Below are 18,171 nucleotides of genomic sequence, written 5' to 3' on the forward strand. Positions count from 1 at the left end.
TCTTCACCATAATTCATAAAGCTATGCAACTAATCCATTTGCATTTAACTTCACAATATTAATTTATTATTATTGAATTAACTTAAATTAATCTAAGATAATTATTCTTGACAATTAAATTATTTGATCATGTATTCCTAAATCATTCATTATGTATAATTTATTTATATTAAATATTAAATAAAATATAAAATTAAATGCTAAAATATTTAAGAGGACTGGACCTTCTCTCCAAATAAAACCCTCATTCAATCGGTTAAAAATAAAATATGAATTTAGTCAATTCAAAACCACAATGTTCACCTGTCACCTCTACAATTATAAAAACTGAGAAAAGAACAAGTTCAAGTTCATAAAGCATATCTCCATGGATTTGCTTCTTAACATTTCAACTTGGAAGATTACAACATTACAGAATCTGGAAAAGAATGAAGTGTATTTTATCCAAATTAAAAAAAGGTTGCTTTCATAGAATTCATCCAATGATAAAATGATTCAATTCCTTGTCGCAAATAGATAATACCATGCTTAACCAACTTAAGCCGCTCCACCTTGGCCTTTCCTATCTAAATATTTCGACTAAAGAACAAAGTCGATTATTATGCTTTTCGAATTTGACTGCATTCTTTAAGAATCAATGAGAAAATTTGTAGACATTTGACTTGTATTCATAACTCTGAATTCCAACAACTACAAATAGCAAGAGATATGACGTTGCTGAAGAGTGCAGCAGTTCAACCATTATGGTGAGGATCTCAGATGTCATGGGATTCTCCATGTGTGTGAAGAGATTCATGCAAAGGAGAAAATACAAGCGCCTCGATGATTTTAATGGCGGAAGAAAACGATTGAGAGTAGTGCGGTTGGGAGGGCGTAGAGGCAGGCGAATTTGGAAGCTCAAATTCGTGCCGAAGTTGAAGTTCAGAATTATTAAGTTGGCTGTTAATGTTTCTATAAAATCATTGTCTGAAAAAATAAAAGATGGGTATGTAAAATTGATGCTCAATCTTTCTCATTCTAGATTTAGGCAGCCTCCTTCACAGATGCGTATCGAAGACTTTAATGATAAGATTATCGTTGAGATTTATACATCTTTTGGAAGAGAGGTCAAAGTGTTACCATGTCCATCTTCCATCAGAGATGAGAGCATGTTTAATCTGAACACAATTGTTGTTTGAGCGGGTATTTTTAATATGTTTACGAAAGGTGATTTTATGTAGCAGTTTGCAGAAATTGTAACTGTCCGTATTCCCCACCAAAAAACAGATAGCAAGTATTGTTAGCGCAAATTTGGAGTCTATTATCTCCGTAATTCACGGAGAGATTCTTGCTCATGCATAAGCTAACAAGCTAACAAGGGAGTTATAGCTTTTTAACTTCCTCTGTTTATTTCAGTTCCATTTCAACATTTTATGCAATTAATTGTCGATCTTCAGAAATTTCCGTTTCTGTTATCTATATATCATTTGTAATTCATACAGATTTGTAATAATAGAGATGATTGAATTGCATTAATTCAGTTTTGATTTTCTTTTGTATTTTACTTGCAAGTTTGATTCTTTCTTTTCTGCTAGATCTATTTTATTTTGCACGGATAGCTGCAAAATTCTACATGGTATCAGAGCTAGATTGCTAGAAAGAAGAAGCATCAGGCATATTTCTAAAAATTACCATCATCATGGAAGTTGACGTAGACCTCTATTTCTAGATGCATGCATATTCTTCCTCTAATTTTTGCATTCTCCTTGCTTTTTTTTCTTATATTGATTCTTTAAAACTTATACGTGCTTTGCAAGCACTACATAACAAAGATCTAGAATACTTGCTATCTGTTTTTTTCATGACAAAGATCATCAAAAAAACAGATAGCAAGTATTCCAGAGCAATTTGTTTTGTCTTAAATGAGAAATTAGAATTCCTACAATGTTTGAAAACGGTGAATGTATAGTGGTCTTCGACATGGATTGGATTCTAAGATTATATACATGCCTTCAATATGCTCTAATAAACACTTTCATTTTACAGAAATCATCACAAGCAATATAAGTCAAATCAAGTATGAATACGTTATCCAAGAAAGGGATAACAGCTAATTAGTTAGACAATGAATCTATTTACACTAGCACAATGTTGCAGTCATATATAAAAAAGAATGTGTATTCCTAGTGTTGTCTTGTTAGTTCATGCCCGCAAGAAACTATAGCGAAGGTTGTTTCTCTTAGCGCATTATTAATGCAAGTGTAGGCAACCAATCAAACATGCTTCTTTGTAAATATTTTCCTTATCTCCTTATGTCTATGGGTTGAACATGCGTATTGTTTAGGTTCATTATTACTGTCAAATTTGTTGGCGTTGGTTTGTTGGGAGTTTTTGGCGGTTTGCAGAGGCTTGCAAGGTTCTCAACAAGAGAGAACGCACATCTCTAGAGGCAGTTGCAGGCCGTCAAAACAGAGTATATTTGCAGTACCGTCAAAACAGGGTTCCTGCAGTAGTTTGAAACAGATGGCTATGGAAGAAAGACTTGCAGAGATCAGACTTAGGGAATGTGGTTGAATGCAAGGCACACCAACAATTGGTAATAAAAGAATGATTTTCTCGCATGCTGGACACTTGCACTCTACTACAGGGCATCAATTTGTGTGGCATTACTAATTAAACAAGAGTGATATGCCCATCTTGCTTGACATGAACAGTTGGCGATTGAATTTTTAATCTTTTTGCATGCAAAGTGAGAGGTGGCCACGTTTTGTGCATGGAAAAGTGTCTTTTTATCATCATGAAGACTGAGTTTAATCTTTTTCAAGGTTGTCTTCATATTCTAAAGACTGAGTTTAGCAACCATCGCAACTCTTTCTATTTCTAAAGGGATTTCAGTTGGTTGGGCTCTGTATGGAAAATCCTATTATTTGGTTGTAGCAGTAATTCACATTTCATATGTCTGGTTGCACTGAAATTAGCCCCTTTTGGACATTGAGCTTTACATTCTATTTCAGATATGTCTATTCTCCGCGACATGTCTTGGCGTAAAATATGAATATAATAAATTTCATTCATTATTCAGGATTCATCTCTTGAGCACAATGGCAAAGTCACAAGAGAGTTTGGATTGGCTTGAATACATTGAAAACAATTTTGAAGGATCCAAACGCACCCCAACAGTACATATAATGTTGTTTGACTATTTGATAGTGATTATGCATTTTAAGACCAAAAAAATTCCTCTTTCAGTAAAATTTTGTCCTCCTTACCCTGTTTCCACCCAGTCAATAACTGTTTTCTAAGCCATAGCCCTTTAGGTAACCCTCAGAAATTGTGTTTCGTGAATTTAAAGGTTTGTTGTCCTTTACAGTGTATTCTAAAACTTGAAATTCCCTTTTATCTGGTTCACCCACCTTTTTATTGGATTCTCTAATTTCTTTCACTTGGGGTATTTACTAATAAGGAGATTTTGATGTTGGATTTCCGTGTTAAAATTGTGCATCAAAACAATGAAAACTTGTTCTCTCTGTTGCATTTATATAGAGGCGCTTTGGATAGTACTTTTCCTTTGTATTCGAGGTATGTGCCTACATATTGGCTCAGCAAGAAGGTAAGTAGATTCATGTCCACATATTCAGAACTATCCTCAAGCATAAAGTTTATGTGGCATCTGATCTTTTGCAGGTATATGCCAAATACCAAAGAATTTAGGATGCACGTCAAATGTTTGACAAAATGTCTAGGGGAGATGAGAGCCAATGGAATGTAATGGTCTCTAGGGTATGTTACTGGAAGAGATTTTCCAATGAACTCTTCTTGAGGTTTATTTATTGTTTCATGATTATGTGTTGTAATCTTTTCCAATTTATTTGATAGAAATATCTACTTTCAGAAACTATTTGAGAGAGTATTGCAATGGAGGTTTTTCCAATGCTTAGGAAGATTTTTGAAGTTTGCAGAACACCTAATCGAGTATTCAGGTAATCAAACCGTAAAATCCCAAAAGTCATTTATGTGCACACTGAATTGGAACTTCTGTTTATAGAATCTACATTTCTTTTGTTCTCCAGAATTATAGATGTTGATATTTCAAGCAAACATGTGAATTCCTACAATTGATATTTATTCATCCTCTTTTTTATTTTCATTTCCCTTTATACAGCACATATAATGTTGGGGTTAATACTTAATCATAATAATCAGATTGAACATATATTTGAAAAAAACTTCTTTAGATTCATGCAATTTTCCATTATGCATTTTCCAACATCATCTTTTAGGTTTTTTCATTGTTATTTTGTTTTGATTTTTATGATGTTTCTAATGCTGACATTTATTTTTGTATATTGAATCAATGCGTAAAAACTATTGTTGTGGATGTTTTTGAAGTTGGTTGTATGTTAGGTGTTTGAAAATCCTCTACTTATGTCTTTTTTTTGTCAAAATCTTTTGGGAGAGAGTTGATGCCTTTGTTGGTCCCTGATTTTCGCTTTTCTTGTTCTTTTTCTTTCTCTTGGTAACCGGTTTGTACATTGTCTTTTTCATTATTTTAGACTTTTCATATTTATTGGATTTTTGGAGGGACTAAAAAAATTACTTAACTCAAATCTGCAAATTACACATTAAATGTTGCAATGTTGTTGATTTGAATATAGGGTATGCAGTTTCATGCTTGTGTAATTTAATGTAAAATTGAGGAAATCCGTAGCTAAAGATGCTAAACTGCTGCTACAAATGGTACAACAACTATCGGGCTAATAAGCCTCTAACCAGCGCTACTAAATAATCATTACTCTATGGCAATCAGTCTAAAATTTTAATCTATTTTTGCAACTTGATTTATAAATATCACACACCCATATCCTGTTTGTAGACATCTTTTCAAGCAGTTTGTTTTTTGTAGATCCCATGGGGATTTATGACTACAATATTCTGAATAAACTTGTACTAGATAGAAAAACAAAACTTTAGCTTCTAATCAACAATACAGTTTTTGTAGATGGAATACTTTATTAACAATTACTCGAAATCCCATATAGCATTCAGCAAATAGAAAGACTTGTGACCACTCTAACAAAAGCTGAAGGGCAGCAAGTTCCTGCCAATGATTGAAAGAACAATCATGATTATATTGCAATTTTTTGATAGCATATTGTTTCCTCTTAAACAAGTTATATAAACAAAACGAATATCCTTATGCAAACTATTGCAATTTTCTGCATAGTGTATTGCTTCCACCAAAATAGCTCATATGGATAAAGAAAACAACTTTGCTGCAAATTATTGCAATTTTCATTTAGTATATTGCTTCATCTAAAACAGTTTATATAGATAAAACAAATAGCCTTGCTACAAAACATTGCAATTTTCTAATTTTATATTGTTTCCTCTAAAACAACCTATATGGATCAAACAAATAGCCTTATTGCAATCCTCTACGATTTTCTGAGAGAATAAATCGCTTCCTCTAAAATGACCAATAAAAATTATAAAAATAACCTTGAACAACTATTGCAATTTTTTAATTGTCACGATTCCTCTGGAACAGACTATGGAGACTCTTGAAATCTTATACTTGTCCACAACCTAGTTAGGTATACTATATCTCTTTTGCATTTCATTTTGAAATGTCTTGAAGAATCTCGAATACATTGTGTCACATGTCTTAGTATCTAAAAAGCTATGCATATGATCCTTAACCTTATCATTACAAAGCTCTTATGACCATACATGATTGCTATAAGTGATGCAATTGAAGAAACACAAAGAGGGAAAGAGTGCGGCGAGCTTGCGAATGGCGGGTCTATAAAAATTCAGTTGGAAACTTCATTCCAACTCTTCTTTCAGTTTTTTGCTAGCCTTTTTAAAAATTGTTGGTCCCATGGGAGGGTTTACTAGCGAAGAGATTGAAAAATTGGTATTGTTTGTGGTGGATCATCCATATTTATTTAGCCCATTTAATTCATTACACATTTTTCCAAAACAACAAGAAGTCCCTATTTTCATTCATGAATCGTGTAAGCCTGCCATAGGCCAATTTTGCAAATTAACACATGCAACGTTGTTCTTTCTTTCATCTTGTGAGTGCCTGCTATTGAACTTGAGACTTCTCAACAAAAGGTTCTATGATGTCCTAAAAGATAAAACCACTAAAAGAGAATTCACCCATCCATATGACTTAACTGATCCTCTTTGAAAATGACCACTTATCTACAAGAATATCCAAAACTGGGAATTAAATTTAAATGGGATGTGAAAATTCCTTAAATTCATAGAAATGAAAACATTTACATTCTCCAACTTTGTAAAATGGGTGTTACATACAGATTTCAAGGGTTACATGCAATCAGTATTATTATCTTCTAACAACATAAAAACTCATCTTTCAATATTACAAGAGAAGAAAGAGACAAGTCTGAATCTTGGCTACTCTTTTGCTTTTAACTTGCAGTCATTATTGGTTGGTTACTGGCTGATAGGGCTTCAGGATTCAACTGTATAGAATTCTTTTAGCATCAATGTTTTTTTATCACACTCTTTGATCTATTATTATGATGAGTAAATTCTTTTGGTTGCTACTTTTGTATATGCATTCTTTTGCACTGAGGCTTATGTAAGACTAGATGAGGTGCAAATTTTGGAGTGCAAATTTCGGAGTGAAATTGATTGACTGAGTATCTGTGTTTAATAGTTGCTGCTATGGAGATCACCAATTCTTTTAATATCCTTTGCAATTGACATCTTGAGCACTATTAATAGGCAGAGCCATGTTCAATTGGTTTCCAGATAGCCAATCAATTGTAGATACTAGATAGTCAAATAGAGCACAATGAAGGCATGAAGACGTCTCGTTTCTGGTAACAGAGGTAGATAGTCAAATAGAGCACAATGAAGGCATGAAGACGTCCTGTTTCTGGTAACAGAGGTAGATAGTCAAATAAAGCACAATGAAGGCATGAAGACTATGTAGGATGACTGGAGCGAGGTGTTTAGTTTTATGTATTTTATATTGCATGGCAAAAAAAAAATGCTTTGATTTATTTCATTGATTGTAATTTTTAATCTATCTTCATTGTCTTTAATGTTGTGAAATATTAGATATAAAAGGCACTTTTACAATGCACGATTATGTTGTCAATTATTTAACGTTAGCTTGTTATTCATTAGCAAGCAGAATAATACATTATGGTATTGCTATCATACAAAGTCATGTAGATCAATGTTAAAAATTATGTGCCAAATACATAAACAAGTCACACAACACCAATACTCCAGACTCAGCGACTATATTCATGTATACACAAACACATCATGCAACAACAATACCAGAACTGTTTTTCCAACCTCTGGCAAGAACTTCGCTGCTTGCAGCTCTTGTTTAATATATGTTTGATTATGTTCCAATTGTTAAATGTGTTTAGGATGAACATGATATCATAATAGACCAAACAATTTCTCTAAGTGACAATAAATGGTAAAAATAAACTTGATAAACTTCTTGTCAAAACTTAAACAAATCATCTACATAATCTAAAATAAAATAGTATTAAATTTTGCAAAGAGTTGAATGTAGTTTATGGGTTACTATTTTCTTTAAAATTAATTTGATGAAAATTAAATATTTCAATGAGGCACTACTAGATTTTCAAAAAAAAAAGAAAAAATTAGATGTTATTTGAGCTAACTCAAGGATATAAAAAAAATATATAGGTAATCCAAACTTTGGATTTAAATAAAGGACATGTGATCAAAATGTGATACACATTTTTCAATTTTTCTTCATCCATACATAATTATGTGTACTATTTTTATCGTAACTTTTTTAAAAACATTAAAAAACAATATGAAAGTAATGAATGTTTTTCATATATATGTATATCTAGAGGGAGAGAGGGAGAGACAGGTATTAAAACTATATCGAGGCATATATCATGACATTTTATTCTACAAGATCTTTTTATTTAATAAAATTTGGTTAAAAAAAGTTTGCAAACATCAAACATGAAGTAAGAAAAAAATTTAGAATAACACCAAACTGAGAGCAGTTTAGCAAGTTTTACAAGACCCACTTGCAAGTGGCATGGTCATATATTAGGATTTTCTTCTACGTCAATGGGAGCTCTCTATATCTATAGCTCATTGTGAAAATATATGAGATGTCACTTTTCACGTTCAATTCTCTTCCTATGCTTCTAATATATTTACATGTATAGCTCTACACATGGTGCTTCTTAATATATTGGCAACATTCTCCAAAACTTCAACATTCACCCTACGAGAGTATGCCATTCAACGCAAGCAGCATTGAGATTTCTATCATCCCAATTTAAATATGGAGGATGTTCACAAGAATAATCATTGGGATAGTCAGTGATGAAGAAATAGTCATTCATCTCCAAAGCTTCTACTTTGTTCAATCTTCTACAAGTAAATATTGATCAACCCAATTGCTAAAAGCTTACGACATTCTAGATTATTTTCTAACAATTAATTAATCTATCACTTGGATCAATGTATTCAATTGCTACTAGACCAAAGCTTTAAACTTCACAACCATTTAACACATTTTGCCTACAAATTGATATTGAGAATGCATTTGCAGCTTAGAAATTGATATTCTTTGCCTGAAAATATAAACTAGAAAAAATCTACTATCAAAATCTATGCTGATTTTCTTTCCATGTAAAGAGGAACATTTCACTGCAATTTTTACAATTAGTAGGTTGTGTACAAAATTGAGTTACACTGTCGTTTCAAATATGCCATAGCTACAATCTCATTAGTCTGTTCCTAGTATTTTTTGGTTGCTCGAAGAGATTCCACTGGAAGATTGAGTAGCTCCCTAATACCTTCACAAACCTGAAAAGAAAATTTTAAAAAGGATTCAAATTCCTTTGTTTATCTCTACAGTAATTATACCCTATTAAAATCATGGGGGCTTCACTTAGTGAATCTGGGTTATATCACATGCATTCATGATATACTAAAGAATCCCCCTATTTTCAAAAAATATTTCCCTAAACTCTTTTTTTGTCACCCTCTCCCAATACATAGCCTAAATTAAAAGCCCCCTATTTTTTACATATATTGCATTTTTCATAGCCCGAATTAAAACCCCCCCTATTTCCATCAGATAGGCAATATATTGAGCTCATTTTTTCAGGATATTTTACTCCCCAATATAAATGCATGTGATATAATATTGCCTAGCTAATGAAGCCCCCATAATTAAAATCGAGGATGCCAGAGATACAACTATCATTTTACAAAACAAATTAGAAGTATGTGCAAAGAACACAATCAAATTAGAAATAGACATGGCAGAATGATACACCAATAATAACTATTATTTTAATGGGAGATGAAGCACGTGCCAAGTTTACATCTTAAAAACAGAAAATATACAGGATTAAATGCAATAGCTCATAAGAAATCAATGAATTGAAGCACTGCAGTTGAAATAATAATCATAAGCAACTTAGTACAGTTGCTACAAGCACTCTACATAAGAATATACAGTGCTCCTAACACCCTGGACTATATCAAGACTCCGAAGAAACATTAAATAGAAAAAATATATCATTAGACAGTAGTAAATAGGTAGGGGCGGACCAAAAATATATCATTCCATAAGCCTCATCTCAACTTAAAAATGGAATATTAAAAAAATTAATCTAGCCAGTATCCTTTTCTTGGTAAAGATGTTGTAAGCTTTTCAGAACAGAAGCAACAAAAAGTTGGAAATGCAACTTTCAAGAATAAATACTAATGCCAAAAGGATGAAAGTCGACCTTCGCAGTAAGATATTTCTTATTTTAAACTAGAAATTTCATATACTTAACCAAATCATTTACCTATTATTATACATGTTTCTAATGAAGGCAACGTCTTGGTGTTTTGAGGCCAAGGGAAATCTCAAAGAACATCTTGGTGTTTTGTCACGGAAAACTTAAAAGGACTGAAAAATTCTATAAAAACCTGCAAATTTTTTATCAACGTTATTAATTGCTGAGGCAAATCATGATCTATTTCAAGAAGAAAATAATAAATTGCCTCCTGAATTTATGCCTAGTTCTAAAAAATAATTTAACTTCCTTGTTAATTTAGGCTGATACTAAGAAATAATTAATCTAGGCAAAGTTTTGCCTAAGGCAAAAAAATAGTTTACTTCATTTGGAATGTCTTCACAAACGACACGTAAGCACATTAAATTTAATATAATATATTTGTTTGAGCGGCTTCATAAATACATGAATGTAGTATGCAAGACCTTAAATTAGGATTTTTGGTCTAAACAGATTAAATGGCTTGTGTTCTTTCCAGATCCCATATCTGCAGAATGCAAGTCGGTCATATTTGCTAGGGGAAATGAAACTGGCATTGATTGACTATTGATTGAATTCCACTACTAGACCAACTATGGAAGTCCATTTTCAGAAGAAAATATGAAAAACCCGAAAGAATGTAAGCCATTCGATCTATTTATTCCAACAATCCCAATTTAATTTTTTTGTTTATTAAGTACACATTTACCTAGTTAGCTAGTAAATTAAATAATTGTATCATAATATCTACGTATAGATTTCCAACTAATAATTTTATCTAGACCCAAAATGGTTCAAAATTAAATGTGTTTAGTTGCTACTATATGTTATTAAATTATTTATTAACTCAAGCTCCAGCATTTGACCAAGAGACAATGAATGATCAATGTAATTAGTGTCAAATGCTTTGTTATGTTTTATTTACTTGGCTGTACCCAACTATAATTTCTTATTACCTTTTTGTAGTTGTTAGGAGTCAATTGTTAGTGGTTATAGATGGATGTGTTTTAAATAGGCTTCTTGTTTTAAGGAAAGACGGTCTAATCTTGTCAGATGCTCCCTAGTCTACATCTTTTTACAAGCAATACTCTAAATGAATAAAGCAATCATTGGTGTTAAACTACAAATTCTTTATATAATTCTATTTATCTTTGTTTTCTCTATTTACTTCGCAAAATATAGCAATACAATTTGTAAGAAAAGATATGGCAGTGTTGCCTTCCTTTTGCTACCAAAAGAAGGCATTGACCTTGTAGACCAAGATCAGCAAAAAGAATCAATACAACCTTCTCTATATGAGAAGAGTCTTCATTAGGAGGAGTAGAAGGACTACTTCATAGATGGAGATAGGAGTGGCAAGGGCCTCGACACATTGCTATTACACAATCCGACTACAAACAATATTTCTTTCATATGAGAACAACCTTCAAGGCATCAAAAGCTGCCTAGATTTGCAAGAGACAAATTAGAGGATCCAGTCAGACATTGTAAAGCAAGTGAAACCATTTGGGCAACAAATAATCAAAATGACAACACATATTAGCCACAGTATTTTTCCAATCACTGCGAAATTTGTAGCCATTGATAGATTATAGATACATGGAGATTGAACCAACCTCCAGAATACATGAGAAGAATTACGAAAGTTTTTCAAATAGAAACTCAAAACTGCTTCAGGATGATAGTGAAATTGTGGCAAAAATCTAGAACAATAGCCAAGGTAAGCATGAAGGAATAAGCACTTATAATTGTGTTGTGACGTATTCACACATCGCCCCATTGGAAATGGGGACCCCTGCTTTTTGCTTTCTGGGGTTTGTTTTCTGGGTCTTTTAGGGTTTTGTCTGTTAGCCTTTGCAGGATGAGTGTCGCCAAAGGGATCACTGAATAGCAGGCTCTGCTTGAGCTAGGTTGAGTCTTTGGGGCCCCAGAATTAGGGTTTCTTTGAAAGTCTTCCTTAGGGCCTGGTTTTGATCTTGTTGCTAATTGTGTCTTGCTTGGTGAGTATCATTCTTGAAGGTCCAAGCTAGGTCAAGTTGGTGAGTGATGAAGTTTGGAATGTCATCCTGATCTTCGAATGCCCTGAAATTTGGCTGTCTGGAATGTCCTGATCCTGAAATTTGGCTGTTTGGAATGTCCTGATCTTGAAATTTGGCCAAGTTTGGAATGCCCTGATCCTGAAATTTGACTAAGTCTAGAAAACTGAAGAATCCTCCAAAAACTAGATTTTGCAATATAACTCCTGGAGGTCCGAAACCACTCTCAAACATCCTGACAGTATATATATTTCCTTATATCTTTCTTCTTTCTTATACTTAAATGTTATATTCCATAAATGAATCCTGACGGAGAGGCTAAACTTTAGAATTTCGCTCCTGACCCTTCCAAAGGGTCCGGAGCGAATTTCAATTTTCACTCCTGACCCTTCTAAAGGGTCCAGAGCGAAAATTCACCAAGGACTCAGGATCTCACCTAAGTCAAAGAGTGGTCAAGCAAATTTGCAAGGATATGGAAGGAAATGGATATAGGATCAAGTTTAAGACAAAGTCAACTCAGTTTGAAGGTGAATTGAGCCTAGAATAGGAATTTCGCCCCTGACCCTTCCAAAGGGTCTAGAGCGAAATTCCTGAAAACACTAATTTCTCCCTTAGCCAAAGTCAGGACCAAGATGGAGATGCATGAGGAAGTATCTATGTTTGCCTCCCAAAGAGGATGAGAGTTTGAAAAATCAAGAATCAAGGTCAAAACATGATTTTCGATCCTGACCCTTTCAAAGGGTCCAGAGCAAAAATCCTTATAACTCTTGTTTTCTTCCTTATTTTGCCTAGGTGTTGACATGATGGAGGACGAATGGGTATGTTCTTGCCTTGAGAGGAAGTTGGGTGTTTTGGATGATCAAGATTTTGCCTAAGAGATGAATTTCACTCCTGACCCTTCCAAAGGGTCCAAAGCAAAATTCATCATAAACTTCATTTGCTACCTTGTTTGACCTTGAAACCTTCTTCCTCAGGTGGAAAATGATCTAAGTTTGCTTCTTGAAGTGGTTTGAAGTTTGAAAAGTGAGTAATCTAGCCTAGAATGAGATTTTCGCTCCTGACCCTTCCAAAGGGTCCAAAGCGAAAATCCTCTTAAAGCTCATTTCCTCCTAAGTTTGACCAAATTTTGATTTGCAGGGCATCTTGAAGGGAAGGATGGACATCTTGTGGCCTTTGGAAATGTTTGAAAGCATTGAAATGTAAAGGATTTTGGACCAAACAAGAAATTCGCTCCTGACCCTTCCAAAGGGTCTAGAGTGAAAAAACCTAAAAACACATCAACAAATTGCAAGCTCAAAGAAGTGGTGGTGACATTAGAAAACGAACCAATAGACAATTTATAGAAAAGATGGGGAAGTATCTCCATGCACTTCTTTACGAGTTTTCCCAGAGTGCAAGTGCTCAAATTGCACAGATTGCCAAAGAACATTGTAAGTGATAGGGACAACAAGTTCCAATGATTTTTGGCAAGATTTACTCAAATTGAGTGGAACTAAACTCACTTCTAGTACTAGTTATCACCCGCAAACTAATGGCCAAGAAGCACAAGACTTGGGTGACATGGTTACATTTGGGTAAGTATTGCAATATTTCTATCTATCCCATGTTTGTAAAGATGTCACCATTTATGCCATTGTATGGCTATGAAGCTCCTAGCTTTGTTAATTTATTGTTTGGTGATAGTAAAGTAGCCAAAGCTAAGGATTTGTTGCAGCAAAGCCAAGACAGTGTGAAATCCTTGAAGAACAACCTCTAGCATGCTCGAAATCAGAAAGATGTGCACAGATTGACACCATATAGAGTGTGCATTTGAAACAGAAGACATGTTTTATTTGAGGTTGCAGCCCATCAAGCTATCAACTCTCAAAAAGAGTGTATTAGAGAAGTTGAAGCCACAATTTTATGGCCCATTTAGGATCTCCAAGAGGATTTGAGAAATGGCTTATAAGTTAGAGCTTCCCGAGACCAGCAAAATGCATAATGTGTTCCATGTATCATGCCTCAAGAAGGCACTTGGACATAATGTTGATCCCTCTTCTAAGTTGCCCCCATTGGATGAGGAAGGGAAATTTGTTTTGGTTCTAGAGGTAGTATAGGGAGCATACTGTAAGGAGGAAGACCATCAAAGAGTATTTGGTGAAGTGGAAGAACCTACCTATGGAGGATGCTAATTGAGAGAGCAAATTTTGCATCTGGATTTGTGATTGCTTGGGGACAAGCAATTCTAGGGAGGGAGGACTATAATGTCCCTTCTCAAGCCTTGTCAATTTGATGACCATGAGCCTATTTCCTAAGTTCCCATAAGCTAATTGGTATTGGTAAGGGGACTCCAAAGATCTTGGAGAGCATAGATTCAATCTTTCTTGGTTTCTATTAATGGCATTGAGCTTAGTTGGTGTTATAAATTGCAATGAAGCTTTCAACAGTGTTTTTGGATTTCTAAGGTGTTCTCTAAGCTTATTGGAGATCATGTCTATTTTTAATAAGTTTCCAAGTTGGCACCAATCATCATCCCATTGCTTCAATTACCTCATGGCACAATTAAGATTGGTTTCTAAAGCCTTGGCAGTGCTTATTGCAACTCGGGTGGAGTATTTAAAATACACATACGTTTCCAAAGTTAAATGTTAAAATATTTTTTTATATTTTAGATCATTTACTAATATTCCACTTATACGAGCATTAATATGAGACCAATACAAGCTCTTGCAAGCCCAACCATGAGACTAATATCAACTCCTTTCGAGCAACCACAACAAAAACCACCAAACCAAGAGTCACAACATAGAAATCCACATTATTTAGAAATCACTTTCACCTATTAGAAACCAACTATGGAAGACCAAGAGTCACAACTCAGAATTCCATATTAGATGTCCCTTTGGAATTTGAACTTGAGTCTCCACAATGAGAACTCAATGTTTTAACCAATTAAGCTCAACCAGTTGGACAATGTTAAATAATGCAATTAAGTGTTATATTTTATTAAAGTTATTCATATTCCCTCAAAAGTGGATGTCTAAGGAAATATGAGGACTTACATATGAAGATTCAATTTAAAATTTAGAAAAAGGCCTTTGAGTGGGAAAATGGATTATTTTATAATTTCAAGTTAGCATTTTTCCCTCCAAAGCTATCAAAGGAGGTTGAGGGGTCTCATTTGTTCATATGTTGAAGATTTCTAATACCATTATGATACTGAATTAAACTTGCGAGTTCTTTCATGATCTTTTGCGGATAAAAACTTTCATTGGATTTCTACTTTTGGATTTGAGAGATAATCCCTTGCTAGAGTAATGTGATTCTATTCAAAAATCGTCACTACTCTTTATCACAGTTTCAGTTTTGAGGTTTCAAAATGAATTTTTTGAAGTGTTTTGATGTTACAGATTTACCAATGTTTGTGATGGTGTTTGTTTGAAACTTTTTCAAAGTTGAATGTGATCTTTGAGGGCAACTGGAAAGAGTTCCTACTGCTGGCTCACACCACTTCATTTCTTTCCTGGTTGTACCCTATTTAAGGGTCATTATGAGTGAATATCACATTTATATTGTTGTTAATATGCTGATGATAACTTTCTAATGCTAGTCATACAATTCCAAGACATAAAAGTGCAGATTTAGGACGGCCGTACCATTCCTAGGGGCCCAGTTACTTTCTTGGAAGGTCACGAGGTTTGTTGGGAACCAAGCACCTGAGGTTCCAATCATATTCCTTGCTGGTTGGAGGTGCCAATACTTGCTAGTTGCTACACATAAGAGTTTCGGGTTTCATGATGATATGCATCCATTAATGGCATTGTACCTATTGAAACAATGACCTGACAGACCTGCACAGGTCTGAAAATCAGTTATCGGATTGCTAATTTCCCCTTCACTGATGTTGCAGAGAAGCTGGGATGCATTTTGAGGAGGAATCCCAGTTCATGATCAATTTGGGAGAGTTGGGTATGTGCTGATGAGAGTTTTAGAATCATATTGGCTGTTCACACTTGTAACAGCGTGTTTCAATGTATTTGAGCCATACAATAACCAACTCCTTTGAGCCATTCGATAGCCCTAGATGCCATTATACGCATCTAATAGCATCCCAAATTTATAGGTTGTTCATATATCAATGACAGAATATTGGAGAACACTATAATGTAATACAGCAGAAAAGGTTACACATATTACATAAATCTAAAGCTGACCTAACAAATATCAAGACTTGTGGGCACTAGCCTCCTAAAATTGGGATAAGGGTGAGCCAACTTAGTATTTGTCAAAAGGTTGTGTGTGAGTCATCATTATTGCCAAATGTCAATCTTAGTGCCCTTTTTTAACCTGACATTTGTCCCTAGATTCTTTCATATTTTCCTCTAGGCAAAGATCATGTCATCCTGAAACCTTAAAACATCGAACCCTGATCTGCTAACTGCTATCTCACATTGATCTGTTTAACAGAGATTAGTATTGTGTTAAGTCTCTCTGCAATATATTGTTTGCCTTTTCTTGGGTTAAACCATGTAAAACTCTATGGAGAAATTCCACATCAACCAGATTTTATCTTTAATAGGTATGTTAAAGAAATCTGCTAAGCATAGATTTCTTCTTCTCTTCTCATATTTGATACAGGTCATGTCAACTGTTATCACAAAAGCTTGCACCCTTGCTGAGCTATCAACTCAGCAACCTTGTGAAACATGGAAACAACCCCGAAGTGTGGGACCTTGCGCAAGGGGGTTGAATCTCCGAAGAAGGCCGGCCTCCTTCTCAATCCGGGTGCAAGTGTTGAACCAACTCAACACTTCAAAACTTACTCCTAAGCCTATTCTAACAACTTGCAGAGGTAAAGGGAAGAGAGAATTGCTTGAAATAAAAGGAGGTGATGCACCAAGAAGAGATTGTTCCTCGCCCTACCTGAAATGACACAAAGAATCAATTGAAATACCCAGGAGATGCACAAACTTCAATTGTATGAGTGACTCCAATGCATGTATTGAGGTTGAATTCGTTGAATGCCAAGAGGGGAGAAGGTTTCCCACAAGTCACACTCAGAAATAAGTTAACACAGCATAAATGAGAGAAGAGCCACAAAACATACACCTATGATGAAGGTAAGGAAACATACACAACATACATAAGTTTGAAGGAAGGCAAGAATGGTGATTTCAATTCATTATAAGGCCAATGGCCAAACTTATAGTTGCATAAATGCAAAATAAATACAAGAGAAGTGAAAGAGCATAGAATAGCCCAAGCTAGCAGGGAGAGAACCCTTTTACAATGAGGCTTAACAACCTTTATATAGAAAAATGGTTACAAGAGTGATCATGACCCCTATGTGTCAGTCTGGGAGTCCAGGGAAGTGCATGCACTTGGCTTCTATACATGCAAGCAACCTAGCCATACCCTCAAAATGCAACCCTGAGAAGGGTGGATTGACTGACCTTCCAAAGACAGAGCATGCAGACATGACATAAGTCACCACAACAAGCATGGCCCCGTACCTCTCTTGATGGAAATCCTGCCAAAAACATTGAATGCACCCCTGTGGCTCCACAAAAGAAGGTGCACAACTCACAAAAGTCGTCGGAGCATTTAAAGCTTTTAGCGTTGATCACGCCATCCGGAAGTGTTGTCAGCCAGAAAGAAGTCCAAGGACTTTGGAAACTTGGGTTCCCGAAGTGGGGAAGACAAGGAAAGAACCTCGGAACCTCGGGGTTCCGGGAAGGAGAAAAGAGAGCAGCAGGGAGCTTTGGGACCTCGAGATTCCGGAGTTCCGAAGAACAAAAAAAGGGCTAACGAAGGAACTTCGGAGGTTCCGGGAAAGAAGAAGGGAAGCAAAGGAAGAGAACTTCGGAAACTCGAGGTTCCGGAGTTCCAAAAAAAGAAAGGAAGAAAGGCTAGGAGGGAACTTCGGAACTTCGAAGTTCCATAGTTCCGGAGAAGGCAAGGGAAAGGAACCTCAGAACCTCGGGGTTCTGGAGTTCTGAGGAACTGAGAAGGAAGCAAGGAAAAGGCGAGACTTCACAAAGGAACTTCGAAACCTGGGGGTTCCGGAGTTCCGGGGAAGGGAAGAAGAAGAGAAAGGAACTTCGGAACCTTGGGGTTCCGGAATTTCAGGGAACGGAAGAGGAGGGGAAAAAAAGGGAGGAACTTCGGAACCTCAAGGTTCTGGAGTTCCAGAGTTCCAAGAAGGAGAAAACGAAGAGGGAACTTCGGAACCTCGGGGTTCTGGAGTTCCAGAGAAGGAAATCAAGAGAAGGCAAAGAGAAAGATCTTCGGAACCTCGGGGTTCCGGAGTTCCGAGGAAGGAAGAAAAGGCCAAGGGAGGAACATCCTTCGGA

The 18,171-nt window shown here is 35.2% G+C and overlaps 2 protein-coding genes across 2 annotated transcripts in view; one reads left to right on the forward strand and one right to left on the reverse strand.

The window, feature by feature from the left end:
• The first annotated feature begins 743 nt into the window (after positions 1–743).
• On the forward strand, positions 744–1,178 carry LOC131054291 (uncharacterized). The gene has a single exon (XM_057988767.2). The coding sequence runs from the start codon at positions 744–746 to the stop codon at positions 1,176–1,178; it is 435 nt and encodes a 144-aa protein (XP_057844750.1).
• Positions 1,179–8,482: 7,304 nt separating this feature from the next.
• LOC131054299 (uncharacterized) overlaps positions 8,483–18,171 on the reverse strand; it is a 191,498-nt gene continuing 181,809 nt past the window's right edge. The window contains exon 6 of the mRNA XM_057988773.2: positions 8,483–8,838. Coding sequence (XP_057844756.2) covers positions 8,770–8,838 — 69 coding nt within the window. The 3' untranslated portion in view covers positions 8,483–8,769. The remainder of the gene's footprint in view (positions 8,839–18,171) is intronic.

The sequence above is a fragment of the Cryptomeria japonica genome, chromosome 2 (assembly GCF_030272615.1).
Source record: "Cryptomeria japonica chromosome 2, Sugi_1.0, whole genome shotgun sequence".
In the NCBI taxonomy this organism is placed as follows: domain Eukaryota; kingdom Viridiplantae; phylum Streptophyta; class Pinopsida; order Cupressales; family Cupressaceae; genus Cryptomeria; species Cryptomeria japonica.